General features: G+C 48.6%; 2 protein-coding genes and 1 long non-coding RNA gene across 4 annotated transcripts; 1 reads left to right on the top strand and 2 right to left on the bottom strand.

The window, feature by feature from the left end:
- On the bottom strand, positions 1-6,062 carry LOC123188164 (formin-like protein 13). The gene is made up of 4 exons (XM_044600207.1): positions 4,455-6,062; positions 4,165-4,358; positions 1,345-1,583; positions 1-1,043 (listed from the first exon to the last, which is right to left on the bottom strand). The coding sequence occupies exons 1-4, from the start codon at positions 5,573-5,575 to the stop codon at positions 240-242; spliced, it is 2,358 nt and encodes a 785-aa protein (XP_044456142.1). The 5' UTR covers positions 5,576-6,062; the 3' UTR covers positions 1-239.
- Positions 6,063-10,799: 4,737 nt separating this feature from the next.
- Positions 10,800-12,391, top strand: LOC123188163 (uncharacterized). Of its 2 annotated transcripts, none has more exons than XR_006494344.1 (2): positions 10,800-11,604; positions 11,941-12,391. It is a non-coding gene; the product is annotated as an uncharacterized lncRNA (long non-coding RNA). The 2 variants fall into 2 exon arrangements; XR_006494345.1 differs by having other exon boundaries at positions 10,800-11,608.
- Positions 12,392-17,639: 5,248 nt separating this feature from the next.
- On the bottom strand, positions 17,640-20,021 carry LOC123188162 (uncharacterized). The gene is made up of 2 exons (XM_044600206.1): positions 18,232-20,021; positions 17,640-18,116 (listed from the first exon to the last, which is right to left on the bottom strand). The coding sequence occupies exons 1-2, from the start codon at positions 19,821-19,823 to the stop codon at positions 17,978-17,980; spliced, it is 1,731 nt and encodes a 576-aa protein (XP_044456141.1). The 5' UTR covers positions 19,824-20,021; the 3' UTR covers positions 17,640-17,977.
- Between the last annotated feature and the right edge of the window lie 471 nt (positions 20,022-20,492).

The raw sequence follows: 20,492 nt of genomic DNA, 5'->3' as shown, positions 1-20,492 counted from the left end.
TAAAATAACATGGTGAGCTGAACAATTTCCCATTCCCCCCATATATGTAAGAATCAAGAAAAACTTTTGTCTTTGTACAGCTATATTTTTAACCTTTGTAGACATCTAGTACTATTACACAGTAAAGTAACGGCCCCTTCTAAGCCCTGAGGGTGCAAGAATCACCGCCCTCAAAATCACCACTAGCACTATCCTGTGCACCCCACCAAAAAAAAGGGACATTCCTCTAAGCTGCTGCTCTACGACGACGAGCTGTCCTCGTCCGACGAGCTAAGCGTCCGCGAATCATACCGGCGAGGCGGCACCGAGGTGCCGGCGCTGACGCGGAACGACTTGCCGGACCCCATCATCACCCGCTCCGGCGTCCTGCCGACGTCCCGGCACACGCGGTCCAGTATCAACAGGAACTCTGTCACCACCATGAACACCCTCAGAGGCTGAGAAGGCTCCTCCATGTTGCCATCACCATGGAAGTACTGCGTGGTCTCCTTCACACGCTGCAACGCGCCCCTCTCCGCCACCTTCATGCTCCCGATCTCCGCCTGCGCCCTTCCAAGAAAACCATCCATCGACTCGAAGAACCCCGCGCCGGAGCTTTCCTGACGGGCACACGTCTCCCTGAGCTGCAAGACCAGCCTCACTTTCTCGAGGTCGGTCGCCAGCCTCAGCAGGTTGCCGCTCAGCGTGTCCATCTCCAGCGTGGCCGCCTTCCTCACGTTTGAGAGCTCGCTGCTGAGCCCTGCCAGCACTTTCAGGCCGTCCTTCTTGAACCGTTCTTTGCTGGCACTGCCAGTGCCAGGATTGTTGGTTTCTGGTTGGTCGGAGTCGAAGCCTTCTGACCGGATGATCTCTTGAACCACGAAGTGGAGCAGCGTCGTCTTACCGTCGGTTGACTTGATGTCGGCGAGCTTTAGAAGCGTGTCGAGTTTGAAGGCCCTCGCCTCGCCTCGGTTGGTGCCGTCGTTCATGCGGTTCCCGGTCTTGAGAACAGCGTCCAGCAACTTCAAGAATAGGTTGCTGCTTCTTAGGTCTGAACAAGCTGCCTGAAAATGTATATTTGACATTGGCCTGAATATTAGTACGTCATAAATTATTTAGACACAAACTGGTACATATCCTAAGAAGTTAATAAAGGATGAACTTCAAAAAAGACTGCTAACAACCAATGCACCATAAACTTGAATATTGTCAGATGCTTATTCTGTGAAGCATGAAGCATTTATGATTGATTTATCTAACAAAAAAGAACGCGTCAAAAAAATCTAACAAAAAAGAAAATATAAGAGGAAGTACTGTAAAATGCAGACTATAAGATGTAATCATCAATTCATCATAGCTAGTTACCTCCATAGTTCCAAAAGATTTCTTTAAATAATTCACTTCAGCATCAAAGTTTGCTCTGTAAAGCATTGCATCCACTCTCTTGAAGGCAAAGGGAACATTAAGGACGTCTTTTAGAAAGCGCTCTGCTGGATCAATTTTTGATAAGTCACCGCTGTAATCTTTCAGCTTTAACTCTTCTTCTTTTGTTGGTGCCATCTTAGCTAGTGTTTCATACAACTCAGGCTTATCTTCCAGATTTCCTGTTTATTCATGGAGTCAAAACTGTCATAATTCAGATAGCCGAAGGGTCGATAAAACAAACTCCAAACATTAAAAAAAAATCAATTTCAGGTGGACTTGACTTCCTGATTTAAACAACATGCCAGAAGGAGGATTTACCATTTTAGTATTTATGTCAACAACTGAAACAGGAAAGAAAAAAAATGCATTGCCAAAAGGAGGATCATGAATGCAGTTTGAAGTCTGAACATTGCTGTCCATCTCTTTTCTTTCTAATGAAAAGTCACACCTTTAATACAACATTAAAATATCAAAGCATTATACTATATTACACAAGTAGTACTGAACTTTCTATTGTGTCATGTAGCACATGAGTTATATATATTCGATGCTGTAAAGAGTGAACAGTATTCTTGAAAGTTGAATTTATGATAAATGTACAGATGCGATCTGTTGGTTGAGCACAATAAAAAAAGGTTGTAGAAAAAAGTTTGTTGGATCAAACATTCATAGATAATGTCATTGCCAAAAACAAAAATAAGCTAATGAATGCTTCCAAGTGGCATCGTAATTGAAGCAAAAACAGAGTAATAGGCCCACTACTATGTCATCCACAGCATTATCGTTTTCTACAGAATCTCTCTAACAAAATAAGTTCCTGTCTCTTAACAGCGCCTTGCTAATCATTCTAGTTGATGTAATAGCACACATGGAAGACACCTCATAACAACGATATGCAAACTAGCGATATAACTCATAATACACCAGTCACTTTCAGAACCAGCTATGGGGCTGAATATGTCTGAAGGTGTGCATGGCCAAAGGACCTCCCACTAAAATCCTGGAAAATGTATGCTACTTCTACCAAACGACAAATTGAGCAGTGATCATATCCCAACAACTCATATGTACTATTGTCCAAAGAAATAACCTCATACTTATGTAGCTGTCGCCTTTTGACCATGAGGTCACGGGTTCGAGTCCTGGAAACAGCCTCTTGCAGAAATGCAGGGAAAGGCTGCGTACTAAAGACCCAAAATGGTCGGACCCTGCGCAAGCGGGAGCTACATGCACCGGGCTGCCCTTTTTTATTATCAAACTAATTGCAATCTACGAAACAAAAGTTTGAGAGGATCAAACGAGATTGTCCACCGGCAACAGATTAAGTATGCAATAATATTCCAATAGATTTAGCATTCAATAATATCCCTAAAGGACAATGACGAAAGTGATGCTTCTGCGACACAATACAAGAGAATAGTGTTTCTCGAGAGAAAATAAAAGAGAAAAGTTGACAAGAAGTGATGAATAATCTGAGGAAAAAAATCTTCAATGAAGGGGCAAGTCAAAATTAGCAGGGAATGACTTCTAACTTTGTATGTTAAAAAAATGTAGAAATTCAACGCAGCTGACACCTCATTCACATGAAACAATTAATACCGGTAACTGTATGTGATACCAAATCGAAAATATACACATCATATATCTCAAGGTAAAGGTAAAGCACTTGTGTCTTGTCAAAAGATGCAGATCTCCTCTCCAATACATGTCCTAATCTGCCCCACAATCTTACTATTGCCTAAATTGACATGACTAATGATGATATATCACCGATTGTTCACAAAGATATCCACACCAACTAATCAAGACTTAACCACAGAAGGAAGAAAAAATATGCGTTTCATTGGTCAGATGCGTCCCGCGGTCCAGGCCCTCAGCTCTGGAAACTCAACTATCCACCAACATAAGCTTATAAATGCAAGAATGATCCTTGTTGGAACGCACTGCATCCAGAGGATTTGATCGTGAAAGCAACCTCCCACCCAAGAGAAAAATCTTGAATGCGACAATTGAGGTCAAAAGGCAGGACAAGTATACGAGCCTTCACTATCAGCTCACATCAAAATAAAAGAAAAGGTGTCATGTAGGGAAGTGGGAAAGATTCCCGGTATGTTAGGAATGTATATTAGTTAGGTGAGCAACACGACAATCGCTGGATTGCTCTGCCTGATAATTATACGGGTTTCAAGGTATAGTATATGCGTATTTGGTGAACATGGTGACGTGTTTCGCCAATTCGGGCGCAAAATTCCTGTGTGAAACATACGACTAGAAAACGGTTTGATGAAACATGTGAAAGGTGTGACGCGGACCTTCTTATAACCACCGATGGGCACAATAATGGCTTGCAGTTCATGTATCTAGTAGTTTCGTGATCACCATGACAGGGCCATTTGGAAGGAACAAAACACGGGACCAGCTTAATCATAGCACGGGTTATCTATTCTGAATGTGAAAGTTTTACCAATTCAAGTAAACCTGTCAGGGTGAAATTTTCCCAATCAATCCTTTGCAACCCTCTTATGTAGCACTGGTATGGGACTTGGCATTGTGGACCAACCAGTGGTCTTCAATCATTTGCCAAGTTGCTGAATGTACTTGGTTCAGCAATAACTAGATTGTACTCATGCACTGGCATTACATGTGGCCTCCGGAATTGCACAAGAAGAGAACAGAAGACAGAATTGCAAGCGCCACAAGGACAGTTGTGGTAGGGGACCTGAACAAGCAGGAAGTGGTAATAAGAGTGTGCAAACTCACCGTGCACGAGTGCTCCGATCACCTCGTCTGCGGTCACATTGAGCGCCTTGAGCATGATAGCCACGTTCTGCAGCCTCTTTGGGTCGAGCAGCCGGCTGTGCTGCCCTCCTCTCGCTGCCGCCTGACCGGAATTCCCCGCGGCGGCGGTGGCGCTGTTTTGGGGGAACAGGTTCTCCATTGCCGCCTCATCCACGCTGTAAATATCACCACACGGTTGCCAACAACAGCTCGGTGAGAAAACAATGAGGTCGCCGAGATACTGTGGAAACAGGAATGGCAGAGGGGCGTACCGGAATGAGTCGGAATTCTTGACCTGGTCCCAGACTGTGGTGCGGCCGGAGACGGCCCGGAGCTTGTCCCAGTGCAGCGGTTTCAGACTGGGCGGCCGGGTGCTTCCGCCCGGCTGGACGCCAGAGCTCTCGGCTTCCCTGTTCTGGACAGAGGCTTCAGGGGGGCTGGTCAGAGCTAAATTGGCCAGGGCGGCAGGAGGAGGCGACTCGGCGGGCATCGGCCGCAGCAGTCTCTGCCTCGGCAACGGTGGCGGACGAGGAGGTCGCAGGCGATTCGCTTGCGGTGGCGGCGCCGCGGGCGCTGGAGCGGGCGTCGGCGGCATCGGCACGGGCGCGGGAGCAGGTGGAGGCGCCACGGGCGGCGGCACTGCGTACTCCATGGTGCTGCGCTGGCTCGTGCTCCGGCTGAACGAAGACATGTTGGTCTTTCGCGCGGTGTAAAACGTCGCCTGGTCCTCGTCGGAGGAGGAGTACTCCGTGCCGGTCATAGGCGGCGTGGCCGCGGGCGGCGGCGTCGGCTGCGCGCCCATCCGTTTCAGCGGCGGCAGCGGGCGGAGGTCAGGGCTGGGCTGTTTCTGCAGCTGGAGAGGGCGCAGGTCAGGGCTGGACCGGTGGTGGCGCACCTCCATCACCGCGGTGAGAGGGTCCAGGTAAATCGCGTCCGACGCGGTGGAGCTGGGCGGCGGCGACGTCTGGTGCCGGGCGCTGCTCCCGGCATCACTCGGAATTCTCGCGGCAAGGGCCCCCGCCGGCTTCGCGGCGGCACGGTCGTCCTCCGCGCCCTCGGCGACGCGGCGCCACAGGAGGACGCAGGAGTAGGAAACCACCGCGAGCGCGACGAGGCCCGCTGTGAGCGCGATCGCGACGATGTTGGTGACGCTGGGCGCGGACCGCGCGGGGCCCGAGGTCGCGGCCGCAGCGGCAGCCGGCGGCGGAGGGGCGGCCGCATCCGCAGACGCCGGCGGCGGCGGGGACCAGCCGATCGGGAAGAAGGGCTGGTGCAGCGACCGCCGCGGCAGACCACCGCCGTCGGCCGCCGCCGCCGACGGCGACAGCAGCAGCAGTAGCTCGCAGAGCACCAGAGCGAGCACCGCGCGCGCACCCGGCCTCGTCGTTCCCATGGGCGCAGCAGCCGCGGAGAGTTCGAAACCCCTGTAAGTAATTCTAATCTAAATTCCCATGGATTCTGATTTTTCGAAACCTTTTTTCGCGTCGCTGCTTCAGTTTCGTGCTCTTTGTATTGTAGGGAGGGGGGAGTGAGGCTGGCTGGCCGATAGCGGCGACGGCGTGCGATGCAGGCAAGGCTCGCTTTCTCGCACATCCCGTCCCGCTGACCCCCGGGCCCCGGCCTCGCGTGGGCCCCGCGAGTCAGTCAGCGCGGAGACAGGCTGAGCTACGACGATCGCAGGAGGAATACTACCAGCGGCTGTGAATTCAGGTGAGCCATTTCGGCGGGTTGAACCAGGTGGTCTCCCACGGGAGCGCAATGAATGGGGAGCCGATGACGCGTCAGTCGTCGCGGCCTCGCCTGGAAGTAGTAGTAGAAGAAGAAGAAGCTGGTAGTAGAAAGTAAATGAAGAGCTGAGCTGTTGGCGTGTTCGCACACGAGCGGGTTCAGACTTCGGACCAGACCGCTCGCGGGCCCCACGGGGTGACTACACGAGCCAGGTTGGGGGTGAGACGACGCGATATCTGAATTTGTTCTTGTCAATCAAATCAATCGGAAAAAAGAAAAGAAATTTTGTTCCTGCCCGACCTCGTTTTTTCTTCCACCTCACCCGGTGGCGGTGCACTGTTGGCGCGTGGCTGTCAGCCAGGGAGTTTAACTGGCAGGGCCTGTCGGGAATCGGCGGCGACGTGGAGAGATTTTGCACGCGCGGCGGAAGGAATCGGAGGGGAACTTAACTCTGGGTTTGGTAGATAGTGAACCGAAAACATGGCCGCCGATCAAATCTGGAGGTGTACTATGTGGGATTTGCGGGTGTGGAAGAGAAGAGAAAGATACGATGGGGATCGCATTTCGTCAGTGTCAAATCTGAACATATCGCCAACAGTAATGGGACGCTGGCCAATAGTGCCGTCTCCAGCACAACAGCGAACCGAGGAAAGTGGGGGACGAGCTAGTAGTAGAAGCCTAGAAGAAAAACACAGGTCGTGGCCGAGGATCATTGGATCTTACCGAGATTCGCGGCTGCTTGGGGAGCTTCCATTGCAACCACCGACCGTGGGGACGGGCATGAAGTTGTCAGGCTGGCAGCATGACCAAAACCGTCCCGGAACAACCGCAGGAGCAGCTCGGTTTCAGCATGCGCGTGAATTCGTCTGACTGAAACTCCCGGTGCCATAACTCATCACTGCTGACAAGAATTGGCTTCGTCTAATGATTTCGGTAGAGTACAGTCCAGTAGTACACTACTACTACTGTGTATCAAGACGTACTTGTGCAGCCATCGTCGATCGCGGTACCGTCCATGATTATATTTATTTTTATTTTTATATATATTCCCCACATGTACTACCTCATCTAGCAAGCAAAGGCTGACGGGACTTTCTGGTTTGATTCATTGAGCTTTTGACACGAGCGCTTTCGTCCGCTTCAGCCTTCCTTCCCCGTCCAGTTCCTTTCAGCATGCGCTGCGGCCATGTATGGTATACACGCCCTCTGAAGCAAAGCATAATGACCCCCTGGAAAGGCCGTCGCCCCTGTAGCTGTAGCTATACCTACGCTAGCCGTTTAGAGACAGACGCCAGTGGCTCCGTTTGGTGAGTGCCGCGCGCGCGCGCTCGCTGTGTGTGGAATTGGCTAGGTGTAGAGGAGCACGGGCGGATCGCGATCGTTTCGTTTCGTCTGCCGCCCGCTCGTGCTGATCGAAGCTTTCGCGGGCCACCGGCTAACCTGCCGATTTGTTGGCTTCTGCCGTGGGGAAGGCTGGCCGGTGGAAGGCGGCTGTTTTGGTCCATGCTCCGTCCCGTACATGCCGCTGTGTTGTCGCTCAGCGGACGGCGGTTAGCCGCCGGCTAGGCGTTCTTCTGAAGGCCCAAGCGGCCCTGTAAACGAGCGCGAGTTGGGTTGCGCCGACAGTTCCAAGATTGTGTGCACCCGCGGCTCGGAGCACCGGCAGCCGGAGATTCTTGGAGCTCTGGCCTTGTATGCATGCTTCGCGGTCCATGCTCCGCTCTGCAACTACAAGCACTGCGTGCGTCAGATGGGAGCCTACAAGCCTAGGATGCCCTGCCGACAATTCAATTCGGTCCAGTGACAATCATCATGGCCGCCCGCGGGTGCATCGACTGGTTAGAATGTGCTGTAGATGTAGCCTCGTCGACATGCATTAGTGGGGACACAAACACAGGGCAAACTATTGATCGAGATGTGCTTGTTTGGCATCGATGCCTTGCTTTTATAGCAGCCTAGGCAGCTTTGCTACAAGTGGTACGTGGATGGGAAGGGTATTTGTATGTATCATATTACATGTATGGGTCTCACCATATCTCGTCTAGATGTGAGATATTATGTTACATCTAAGATGATGTCATCCTATTTGTGGCCACAACTTTCTCCCCGTTTGTTCTTTAAATTTTCTGCCCATCATTGTATCATTTTTTTTAATCTAGCATTGTTCGTTTTTTAGGGATGTTCATTGTTTGTTTGTCCTAGCTCTGTTTCTTTAAATTTTCAGTCCAGCGTAGTTTAGTTGTTTGTTTTATTAACCACGACATGGGGCGCACACGAAAAAGCAACATGCGATCAAGATTTGCACGACATTGTAAAGCGAAAATATGTGAGTGAAAAAAGTTCATTAATTAAAAGTGAATAAATAAATAATAAAAAGGAATATATAATGAGAAAATAGAAAATGGAAATAAAACAAAAATGTATTTAAGATAGTTCATAATTTAAAATAAATAATGAAACAAAAAGGAAATAACAGACACTGAAAAAGAAAAAGAAATAAATGGTGCTGAATGGAAATGTACAAAAACTAGAAGAATTAGAGTGAGTCACGGCACAGACTTGAAAAAGAAAAGGAGAAAATGCAGCCAACGGCCGAAGAAAATAAAGGTCCGCACCAGATATAGGCCCAGCCCAAGCAAGGGGCAGCACACCTACGCCAGACACATGAGTAGGAAGGCATCGACAGGTTTTTTTTTTAAAACCCCCCATATATTAATCAGAAATAACAAAATTCTTACAATCATTCATTACAAATCTAGCCACGCAGGGCGGAACACTATTACATAAAACACCGTCTGACCTACTATCAAAACAAAATTTAGCAATCTCATGCGCCACCCTATTTACCTGCATGTCAATCTTCACTATCTTGAAATCCTTAATGAGGTTTGAGACACTCATCGCCTCCTTTTTCAGGTCCACAAAAAGAGACCTGTCAAAAGAATCTTTTGCCAGAGAAAAAGCAACAGCCGCGCTGTCAGTCTCCAAAATAACAGGACTATGAAATGTAATACCAATATATAACCCAGCAAGCGCCGCACGAAATTCTGCTTTATCCACACAAGTGCACGACCCGATAAAATCCCATGAGGAAACCAGGACTTCGCCAAGGTGATTCCTGGCAATTATCCCAATGCTGGCAGATCTCATGCTCTCCACAAAACTAGCATCAACGTTTATCTTAATATACCCTTGGTCCGGTGGTTCCCAATTACGATGAGCCTTCGCGATTGGTATGATGTACCTCCCATTATCAATCACCCCCTTACCTTTGATGCTTAAGTCAACTTGCGCACAGTTTTTGACATTTGTGAAAGATTTCCAGTAATTTCCCACAAAAGTGACAGAAGCACGTCAGGATTCTTTCCCCTTCCCGAAGATCATATCATTTCTGAGATGCCAAGCTCTCCAAAGCATGAATAAAACTTGATCATGTTCTGGCGACCCCAATTGATCAAGCAGAATAAACATCCAGTCCGGCCCCGTAAATCTGAAAAGCTCCTCGGCAGGAATATTCCACTCTTCTCTCATAGCAAAACGAAACGCACGCACCTTTGGGCAAGACACAAGGGCATGGAAAGTACTTTCATCCTCCATCCCGCATATAGTACACATACCTGACACCGTTTAGTGATGAATAACTCTGTTTACCTGGGTCGCCAAACTGTTAGACGCAGCTCGCCAGGCAAAAATTCTTAATTTTTGCGGGACTTTGGCTTTCCAAATAACATCCCACACACTTCTTTCCTTGCCATCCTGAAGGTGTGAAGTCAGTTTATACACACTTTTAACCGAGAACATGCCATTTTTCTCATAGTGCCAAGCGATTAGACCTCCCTCACCTATAGTCTAAATACGTAACCTTAGGATCTCCTCAGCATCATGGTTATAGAATAGATGCCTGATTAAATTTTCATCCCATCTTCTTGTTCCGCTTATGAATAATTCAGAGACCCATTTCAGTCTAGTGCGGTCCTTTTTGACTAAAACTCTGAGGCCAGAATTTCTAGGTAGCCAATTATCTCTCCAAATATTAACATTTTTTCCATCGACCACTCTCCATATGACCCCTTTTTTTAGCAAATCCAATCCGTGCACAATGCCTTGCCAATTCACGGAGGTAGCCTGCGGGAAAGCAGTATCCAATATGTGACCATTAGGATAATAGTTCGCCTTCAAAACCTTAGCACATAAAGAATCTGGATTCACTAGCAACCTCCAAGCCTGTTTAGCCAAGATAGCTTGATTAAACAATCTAAGATCTCGGAAACCCATGCCTCCCTCTCTTTTAGGTTTTGTGAGTTTATCCCAAGCTAGCCAATGAGTTTTCCTTCTGTCATCTTCGTCCCCCCACCAGAAGTTTCTTTTAATCTGAGATCATTCATCACATAATGAAGCTGAAAATTTAAAAATACCCATGGCGTACACTGGGAGCGCTTGCAAAACTGCCTTTATTTGATTTTCCTTTATACCACTGGAGACATATTTTTCAATCCAGTCTGAAACTATTTTTAATGCCTTGTCTTTTGTTGATTGGAACTTACCAACCTTCATTCTACCCTCAGGTACCGGTAAGCCAAGGTACTTATCTTCAAACCCTTCTGAAGTGATATTAAGGATAACCATAGTGACCACCTGATCCTCCATACTGCACTTTTTGCCAAACTTGATCGAACACTTATCGGGGCTCAGAAGTTGACCAGTTCCCCGCTTATAGCCCGACAGAATCCTATATACTTAAGAAGTTCATCCCACTAATCTATTTATCTTAACATGCAGCATATCCACATCAGCAGCCTTCCACATCAGCAACCCACCCATGTCAGCAATTCATTTTTTCTCTGTTTCAGTTAATGGTATGATTTTTTGAAGTAAATGGTGTGATTTAATTTAGTATTGGCTCATCTTCATGTTGGTCTGTAACCGATGATGCATCGCCTCTTATCCTGACTCCTCACAACCCCTCCAATATAAATAGTTAGAGTAGCGAAGGATCTCCAGCGACAGTTCCGCCCGTCGACGTGTTCCTGTTGTTCTATAACCGATGACGCATCGCCTCTTATCCTTGACTCCCCACTACTCCTCCGCCGGGCCATCCGCGTCCTCATGGCCATTCCTATCCCCCACCCAATCTCTTCCCCTTCACGATCCTTCTTCTCCCCCGCTCTACAAATATCTCTCTTCCATGGTATGAGCGGCTATGCTTGAGCGAAGCGACGGAGTAGCGAAGATTGCGAGGTTTGGTTGGGGACAGATGGGTGCTCCCTGTGCAGTGACCTTTCCCTCCCTCTCTCTGCACCAGATTCATTTCTCTGATCTTCAAGTCATTTTTTCCTACAATCTCCCATATCCCCGTGTGTTTAGTCGAGATGACTGCCGTGGAGACATGGTCCTTACCTTTCGTCTCTGACTCTATTCTGGCCAAGGGAGCTCCGACGCCGTTGGGGAGATTGGTTCTGGTCGGTTCCACCGGAATCAGACCAGCCACTGGTGCGGCGTCGGGCAGGGGCGCAGGGCTGCAGATCTGCGACGAGAGGATGACCTCAAGAATCTGGACCGTGCTGCTATCCAGCAACTAGCCGCGGCCAACATGGGCTACCTCCACATCGGCTGCACAGCCGCCGGTGCATGCTGATCCGGCCACCTGCGCCACAGCAGAACAATGAGCGACTCCTTATCCTTCCCACTACTACTGTATGTACGTCTTATCCTTATCCTTCTCTATGGATCGGTCTCTATTAGCTTCTGATGGTTACTTACTTCACACAGCCCAACCCATTTGATTATTTTATCTCGAAGCATTATTATTTATTTATTTGTCAGCAAAGCGCGAACTGCAGTTTTTAGTTTGAAGTGTCATATCATAGCAGGCATAAGGAGTAACAATTAAAAAAATTAAGAAGACACAAGTCGCTAAGTTAGCAAAGTTTTGGTTTCAAGTGTGATCCCTTTTCTCCAAAAAAAAAACAGAAACCGGTAGCATTTTATTATTATTTTTTGTTTCATATGGTATCCATCTAATATTTTCAGGAGTATTCAAACTGAATTCGAGGTGGAGAAAAAACTTGGTACACTGATTTTTTTTTATTTCTCATTTGAGGGCTCTAGGTCATGTCTATCCGAAACATTCAAGTTTGGAGCTTTCGGATCGTACTTCAGAAAGAACATTTAGTTACCGCCAAATTCTTCTCATGCATGTACAGAAGATCGACAAATGTAAGATACTCATTTTGTTGTTATGTAATTCAAAAAATCTGTAATATGTGTGATATGTAAATACGGCCAAGATTGTAATGACTTTTGTGAACATCTTATTGGTTTAGATGATTTTACGAAATTGAAACCTTTCAGCCTAACCACAGGTATACCCAAAAGTTTAAGTTGTTATTAATTATCATTTTTAGGTGGTTATAAGCTGTTATTATTTACCTTTTTAGGTGGCTTAATTTTTTTTTCTAAATGGTCGAAACATCATTTGATGTGATGAGAATTCATACATGACATTTCTGCATTAGTACATTATTTGTTGTCACATGCATATAATATATTTGGTATTTTGTTCAAAAAAATTCATTGCTACAAATTCCCGCCGCAACGCGCGGGGTATTATCTAGTATTTTTAATGACCAAGGCTTGATCTATGGACCCCTTGAAAAACAGAAGACTATCATCTGCAAATAATAGATGAGAAATACCTGGTGCATGTCTGTTCAAGTGGAAATCCTTTAGACCACCTTTGTCACATGCATCCTTTAATAACAAAGATAGGGCTTCAGCCACAAACAGGAACAAGTACGGCGATAATGAATCCCCTTGCCTGAGCCCACAAGAAGGATAAAAAGGTTCCAACAATTGACCATTAAATCGGACTGAAAATTTCACTGAAGTAACACATGTCATGATCCAGTTAATCCAAGTTGGCGCAAAACCAAAAGCCCCTAGCATACTCTTTAAAAAATGCCAATCTACGCGATCATACGCTTTTGCCAGGTCCAACTTATAAGCACAGAACTCTCCACGCTGATCTTTTAAAGTACTCAACGAATGAATACATTCAAAAGCAATAAGTGCGTTATCTGAAATTAACCTTTCGGGTATAAAGGCACTTTGAGTGGGAGAGATCATACCATCCAGAATAGGGTCTCAGTCTATTCACTAGGCACTTCGAAATAATTTTATAAATGACATTGCACAGGCTGATCGGTCTGAATTCCTTGATGGACTGAGGATTTTTCACTTTGGGAATAAGAACAACGGTAGTATCATTTACACCTTCGGGCATAATTCCTGATATAAAGAATTGCTGAACCGCCTTAACAATGTCCTGTTTAATTAAACCTCAATTCCTCTGGAAGAATCTTGCAGGAAAACCATCCGGACCTGGTGCTTTTAGATGACCTATCTGAAAAAGGGCATCACTAATCTCTTCCTCAGAGAACGGTTTACACAATTCCTCATTCATATCATCATTGACGAGGGGTTTCACCAAGGGAATAATACGAGAAGGATCAACATTAGTATCACAAGAATAAAGATGCTGAAAGAAGGAATTTGTAATACCAATGATTTCATCCACATTCTCAGTAATAGACCCATCACTCCTTTTAATAGCGGAAATATTATTTTTCTTCGCCCTCCAAGAAGCCTTTCTCTGAAAGAACTTCGTGTTACGGTCCCTCAAAAACATTTTCTCAATGCAAGACCTTTGCTTCCACATGACTTCTTCCTTTAATAGAAGTCCGTCCATCTCCAGGAGAATTTTCCTTCTCTCCAGCACGGCTGCCCTATCACTTCTTTTAAACAGAAGATTTAATCTTTTACGAGCAGCCTCCATCTTTTTTGGCAGATAACCAATATGCTCCTGACTCCAAGAGTGCAGGTCTTTCATTAATTTATTGAGATTAGTCGCCACATCCTTTAAATCCCTAACTTGCGAACTATTGCTCCAAAACGCCCTAACATGTTCATCCAAAGCCATACTTTCCCTCTCCCAAAAAGCTTCATATCTCAAATGCTTGTTAATAACGACATTAGGCCGACTACCCATCAACTGAATAAACAAAGGATAATGGTCTGACCTGTAGGAAATAACATGTTGTACCTTGCACTGTGGGAACATAGCAGTCCATTGAGGGCATGCCACCGCCCGATCAAGACGCACTTTCACATTTTGGAGGCCATCCTGCTTATTATCATACGTCCAAGGCACTCCATGAAAACCCAAATCAAATAAATTGCAATCCGAAAGAAGCTCCCGGAAATTTGCCATGAGCTTAGGCGATCTTTTAGTACGAGAACAATGCTCATACTACCACATAGCTTCATTAAAATCGCCAACCATAAACCAGGGACCAGAACCCAGAAGTTTAACTCGTCTCAAAAGCTCCCACATGACATACCTTTGGGTCGCCTTTGGTTCTCCATAAACACAAGTGCATCTCCATCTTGATCCATCACTGTTACATATGTACAGATCAATAAAATGGTCCCCAAATTTGTTTAACTCCACAGAGAAGCTCTCATCCCAGAAAATCGCTAAGCCACCACCTTTGCCTTTACCCGAAACAGAAAATACATTTTTCATACCCAAACGGTACCGCAAACTTTCAACATAATCTTTATTTTGCCTAGTCTCGGAAATAAAAATGATGTTGGGTCGGTAAGCTTTATTGATACAAACTAATTATTGAACTGTACGAGGCCGACCCAGCCCTCTATAGTTCCAACTGATCATTTTCATCACACGCGCCCGTTAGTTGACCAACAGCCCCCGGGTCGGTAGCATCCTTAACAGAGCCCTCATCATCTTTTCCCTCCCCCACAGACTCTCTCCTTCTACCCTGAGCCACCTCCTCTCCACCATCTACCTCTTTTGTTACATGCACCATATTCCCATCTATGCCTACCTGGGTCTCCACCCTCTCCCCACATACTTTTTTACAAGCAGGTGGCACTACATTGACTCCCTTGGATTCTACACTTTCAGAGCTAGTACTTTTAAAACTAACCACAAGGTCCTGGCCATCAGGCATGCGTCTCTTGTTGCCCGCCGAGCTTATGGGTTTTTTGTCTAAAAAGACCACCTGACGAATCGAATTGCTAGAAAAGACCCCCTCTAAAAAAATTGACAAAAAAGACCAGCTGCACCGTGGCGGCAGGTGCGGCAGCCGACACGTGGCACCTGCCGCCACAGGTGCTGGCGGCAGCCCCTGCCGCCACGGGCGCAGGCGGCAGCCCATGCTTAACAGGTTTTTTCGTCCGCGTGCAAGCTGCAACGGAACGTGCAGGAGTGGTGCGCGCAGGTGCGACGCAGCGAGATGGCAGCTACTGCTGCTGCGTGTGTTGCGACAGGCCAGGTGGGCCCTGCCGCCACGGCCCGAGGCGGCAGCCGCTGCGTACGGCCACACGGCAGCTCGAACCCTTTCAAATGCATATCAACTTGGAAGAAACTTGCTAGTACTAGTACTTGGGTTAATGGACCAATTGATTTCAGTGCTAATCACGAGCTGGGTTCTCCAAAACGGCCAAAAAAATTGGTCAGTACTCGTCAGCTCGCCGTGCATACACGGCCACACTAAACAATACCCCATCCTGATGCTGATCTCTCCCCTGCGCTAGCCGCATGGATTAAACAAAGCAGCATGGCCTCCGCGTACAGGGCGCCCTTGCCACACAGCGGCTGCCGCCTCAGACCGTGGCGGCAGGGCCCACCCAACCTGCACGCGCGAGTTGGTGCCGTCTGGCCGCGTGGCGGCAGGGCCCACCCCTCCAGTCCATTCCGTTGCAGCTACTTTCCGGACGAATAAACCTGTTAAGCCCGAGTAGCCGCCTGCTCCTGTGGCGGCAGGTGCCACGTGTCGGCTGCCGCACCTGCCGCCACGGTTCAGCTGGTCTTTTTTGTTAATTTGTTTTAGATGGGGTCTTTTCTAGCAATTCGATTCGTCAGGTGGTCTTTTTTGACAAAAACTCCAGTAAAAGCCGCCTTGCCACTGGAAAGGTCGCTACCACTGTTCGGGGGTGTAGGGACCCCAAACTGGACGTGCGTCGTGCAAGCCGCCTGCACGACAACACGTTCCTCTTGCTCCTCCCTATGCAGTCTTCTCCATCGCGCCAAGTTCGTCGAGCCACCAGGGGTAGCCAGACTGAGGCCGCCACCCCCAGCAGCCTTGTCCACCTTGACGCACGCTCCAGCAACATTTTGAGGCATCACGCCGGCTTCAATGCCCCCGGCAAGGAGCAGGGCAGCAGTAGACCCAAGATGGGCACCCTCATTAGCAGTCTGCCCTCCCTCATGTGCAGCATCGGCAGAAATCACTGTTTTGATCTAAGGACGAAATCAATTCACAAACTGAACTGTTCTGAAAAAAAATTCACCCAACTGACCTTTTTATGTGGCGCCCGACAACTAGGCGCCACACTACACTGTGCAGCGCCTAACACACAAGCGCTACACATCTGGACAGCGTGGCACCCCGGAGCCAGGCCTGACCCCACCCCTGATGGTGCAGCGGCTAGGCGAAAGGCGCTACACTATCATGTGCAGCGCCTAGACGAAAGACGCTACACATGCACTTACTAACCGCCTCGGGGCAACAGAGAACAAAGCTAAAAATTGCTAAGTCAGTGTGCAGCGCCTGAGAGCTAGGCGCTACACGATACAGTGTAGCGCCTAACGTCTAGGCGCTGCAAGATTGATCCACCGCATGTGGCCTGACCGGCTGAGCTGTAAACGCATAGGGCGTGGCGTGACATGACATGCACGGTCAAAATTTGAGTTACTACCTGCACTTGCCCTGCCTTGCTCGCAGTAGATAGATATGCCATGCGATGAATCTATCCCTACTACTGGTAAGTTCTGTTGCGCATTTACTGTTTACGTACGTACTGCCTTGCAGTGGCTAGTAGCAACAGCTCTGCGCTTCCGTTTTACTGTTACCACCATGGGCCGGCCCACACTATTCTTGATTAACTACACTGGCTAGATGCTAGTTGTACTCCACTGCTCAATGCCTGGTCATTACTGAAGGAGAGACAAAATCTGGCGAAACTAAACGGAAATATACTACTCTCTCCAGCGCGCGCTTACTCTTGTTGATCTTTGGCTACATATTCCTTTTATTTAATCGATCCATGCACATATGCTCGTTCTGATCATACCGCGGGCTCTTTTTTTTTTCTAAGAAGATCATTTCATCTGATTGCATAGTGGCCGGCACATAACAGGGATGGAGAAGATCCGCGGTGACCGTCCAAGGGTCCGTGCTTGCTTGCTTTTAACCGCAGGAGCATGGGTGTACAAATACGTGACCAGCAGCCAGTCTCTACCCCTGAGCCAACCAACCTGCAGATCAACCACAGCAGGTAGTAACTCAAATTCTGACCGTGCATGTCATGGCATGTCAGGTCACGCCGCGCCCTATGCGTTTAAGCTCGCCGGTCAGGCCACACATGGTGGATCAATCAATTTTTAGTCTTGCTCTCTGTTGCCCCCGAGATGGTTAGTAAGTGCATGTGTAGCGCCTTTCGTCTAGGCGCTGCACATGATAGTGTAGCGCCTTTCGCCTAGGCGCTGCACCATCAGGGGTGGGGCCAGGCCTGGCTCCGGGGTGCCACGCTGTCCAGATGTGTAGCGCCTGTGTGTTAGGCGCTGCACAATGTAGTGTGGCGCCTAGCTATCGGGCGCCACATAAAAAGGTCAGTTGGGTGAATTTTTTCTCAGAACAGTTCAGTTTGTGAATTGATTTCGTCCTTAGGTCAAAACAGTGATTTCTGCCTGCAGCATCAACAGGGAGGGCATCTGCCGGTCCGTCCGCAGCACCAGCAGAAGGCTGCGCCCCTTCACCGGCCGCCAGCAGATCAAGCTGGCTGTCGTGGGCAGCCAACGCCTTTGACAGCTCCTGGATGGCGCCCTCGCCACCTTGGTCACGATCCTTAGTAGGGTCAGTCAGCGAAGGCCACCCCACCTGGGCAACCCCTGACCCTACTGCGTGGTCGTCCTCCAGTCCGCCCTTGGCCGGATCACCCCGCAGCTGCGGGCAAGCCTCCACCGTCAAGTTCTGCACCGCAGTCAACACGGCGGTGACGACCTTCTCCGGAAGCACGACAGGTTCCCTGGACTCCCTCTCTTGGACCACCATGGAGAGGGTCTGTCCTCCGCGGCGCTCTGGACCAACCCCCACCTGAGGCCTCTTCCAGAGCACCGGCGCCTTGATGTCGATGGAGAAAGAAGGCTGTCAGAGCTCTTTGGGAATGCTGCAAAAACTGGCCGTGGTATGCCCCAGCACGCCACAGCAAAAGCAAAATCTAGGTAATTTTTCATACTTTACATCATACAGGACCTCTTTTGTGTTGCCGTCCAACATAGTTTCGACCGTGTCGATGACTTTCCGCAGTGGCTCCTCCACACGATGCTCAGCCCGGACACGAAGGTGCTCGTCGACGATCATCTTGTCCTTGTGGGAGACCGCGACCACTTTGCCGAGCTTGTCGCCCATCACTTTGCCCATCTCCACCGTCTTGAGTGGGACAGGAAGGCCCCAGATTTGTACCCAGATCTTGATGGAGTCGAGGGGCACGTCTTCCGGATTTCCCCTCCCGTCGAAGGCCGCAAGCACCACAACATCATCTCTGAAATGCCATGGCCCAGCATGCAAAACGTGACTCCGGTCACCCTCCTCCTTGAAAGTGATGATGAAGCGGCGGTCTTCACTGGTGACACGCTGGGCCACGGCATCGCCGCGTAGCCGCCACGGTCCTCTGAGCTCGTTGACGACCATCTTGGGGTCAACCGGGTACGGAGAGAGCACCCGGCCGACCACCAGCTTTCCGGCCACCGCCCGAAGAGCCGCCTCCAGGTTGATGACGATTGGCTTGTTGGGAGCCCTCGAGCTCGAGGCCTCCTTGATCTTCCCGTATCTACGGAGTTGGGGAGGCGCCACCGCAGCCGTGAAGCCAACGACAGTTTTAGGAGTGGTGGTGATCGCCAGCCCAGCCGGGCCACCCACTGTTGCCTTCCGCTTCTCCAGCATCGGGGTGTTGGTCTTCTCTCTAGCCACTGCATCAGCGGACGCAGGAGCAGAAGTGGCCGCGCTAGCGGCGCCCACGGCGACCACGGCGCCATCCGATCCCATCACCGGTGCGCCCAAGTTGGTACCAGTACTCATGGCGCCACCGTCTAGGTCCATCTCTGTCTCCCGACTGGTGGCCATCGGTTCCTGTTTCACACAAAGAGGACAGAGCGCAGACACAGGAGGAAGAGGAACAGAGTACATCCAAAATTGGTACAACTCTCCCTGATTCCCTTCCCTTAAATACTCCCTTGACACCACAAATTTCTCCCTCATACTAACGCTATTAGCGCTGAGAATTAAACCAGCATAATCCCCAATCCCAACGGAAACAAATTTGGAATTAATTTTGGAAGAAACTGATTCTTCACTCTGCCCATAACTCACCTGAATTTGGTCTATCCTTGCCAAATCAGAGACCGAGATCTCAGCCTCAGTCTGACCTGGAAGAATTTGGCGTCCCTCTCCCTTTGATTTCGCTGCAAACGAATCCATCTTAAGGAACGCATCCGCCTTCTCCCGCAATCTCCGCAGACAACCTTTCTGGTCTGTCGCCCGCCGGAGGATTTTTCTCCCCCGCTGTTTGAAGGTGCTCCACTCATCGTTGTAGAGGCCACACACACCCCCACTCACTCCTCCCACCGCCTTGCCCGGCGCCCGGCCAGGCGTCGGCGCCGCCTTGCCCTGCACCCGGTCCGGCGTCGGTGCCGCCAAGGGGGTCTCCATCCCCCGTTGTTTGAAGGTGCTCCGCTCCACGCTGGAGAGGCCACCCACCCCCCCTCTCACTCCACCCGCCGCCTTGCCCTGCGCCCAGCCCGGCGTCGGCGCCGCCACGGCGGTCTCCATCGGTCAACGGGTCGCCATGGCTATCACCAGAGCACCGCATCGACAGGTTATTATTAAAAAAAGACAAGTTTAATCTACTCTCTCCGTCCACGAATAAGTGTACATCTAACTTTTGTTTTGTTCTAAGTCAAAGTTTAAATAAATTGACTAACTTTATCGAAAATAGTATTAACATATGTGACATCAAATTGATATATTGTCAAAGTACATTTCAAAGCGAATCTAGTGATACTAATTTGGTGCCATAAATGCTTTTACTTTTTCCTAGGAAGATGGTCAAAGTATTAAAATTTTGAATTAAGACAAAAAACTAGATATACACTTATTCGCGGATGGAGAAAGTACAGTTCTAGATTCAGATGGGAGATAATATATTACATCTAAATGTGAAATAGCAAAACTGTATATGTATACTTGTACTAGCATGTACCGTGAACCTTTGTAGTTTTTTTTAAAAAATAGAGACAAAAGACTTACCTCATTTATTAATAAAGAAGGAGTGTTTTAGAGTACAAATTAGTGGCTCCACAACATAGCCCGTCCGTCAACAAAAGGAAAATAACAACTACTCTCGCGGCATGATAATGCTCAGGTGCGTAGCTCCTGCCTGACCCAAAGTTTGGCTTCATCTTGGATTAGTTTTAGAATGTAGAAGGGGGGTGTTGATTT

Source organism: Triticum aestivum, chromosome 2A (assembly GCF_018294505.1).
Source record: "Triticum aestivum cultivar Chinese Spring chromosome 2A, IWGSC CS RefSeq v2.1, whole genome shotgun sequence".
Classification (NCBI taxonomy): Eukaryota; Viridiplantae; Streptophyta; class Magnoliopsida; order Poales; family Poaceae; genus Triticum; species Triticum aestivum.
Note: the sequence above shows the minus strand (reverse complement) of the source record. Positions and strands in the feature narration are given on the sequence as shown.

What these genes read in the sequence shown, in the direction of transcription:
- LOC123188164 (XM_044600207.1), bottom strand. Translation starts at nt 5,575, where the DNA reads ATGGGAACGACGAGGCCGGGTGCGCGCGCGGTGCTCGCTCTGGTGCTC. An exon ending in AAGAATTCCGACTCATTCCG is followed by an intron (nt 4,359 to 4,454) that starts GTACGCCCCTCT and finishes TGATATTTACAG; the next exon opens with CGTGGATGAGGCGGCAATGG. An exon ending in GATCGGAGCACTCGTGCACG is followed by an intron (nt 1,584 to 4,164) that starts GTGAGTTTGCAC and finishes ATGAATAAACAG; the next exon opens with GAAATCTGGAAGATAAGCCT.
- LOC123188162 (XM_044600206.1), bottom strand. Translation starts at nt 19,823, where the DNA reads ATGGAGACCGCCGTGGCGGCGCCGACGCCGGGCTGGGCGCAGGGCAAG. An exon ending in GAGGTCCTGTATGATGTAAA is followed by an intron (nt 18,117 to 18,231) that starts GTATGAAAAATT and finishes ATCGACATCAAG; the next exon opens with GCGCCGGTGCTCTGGAAGAG.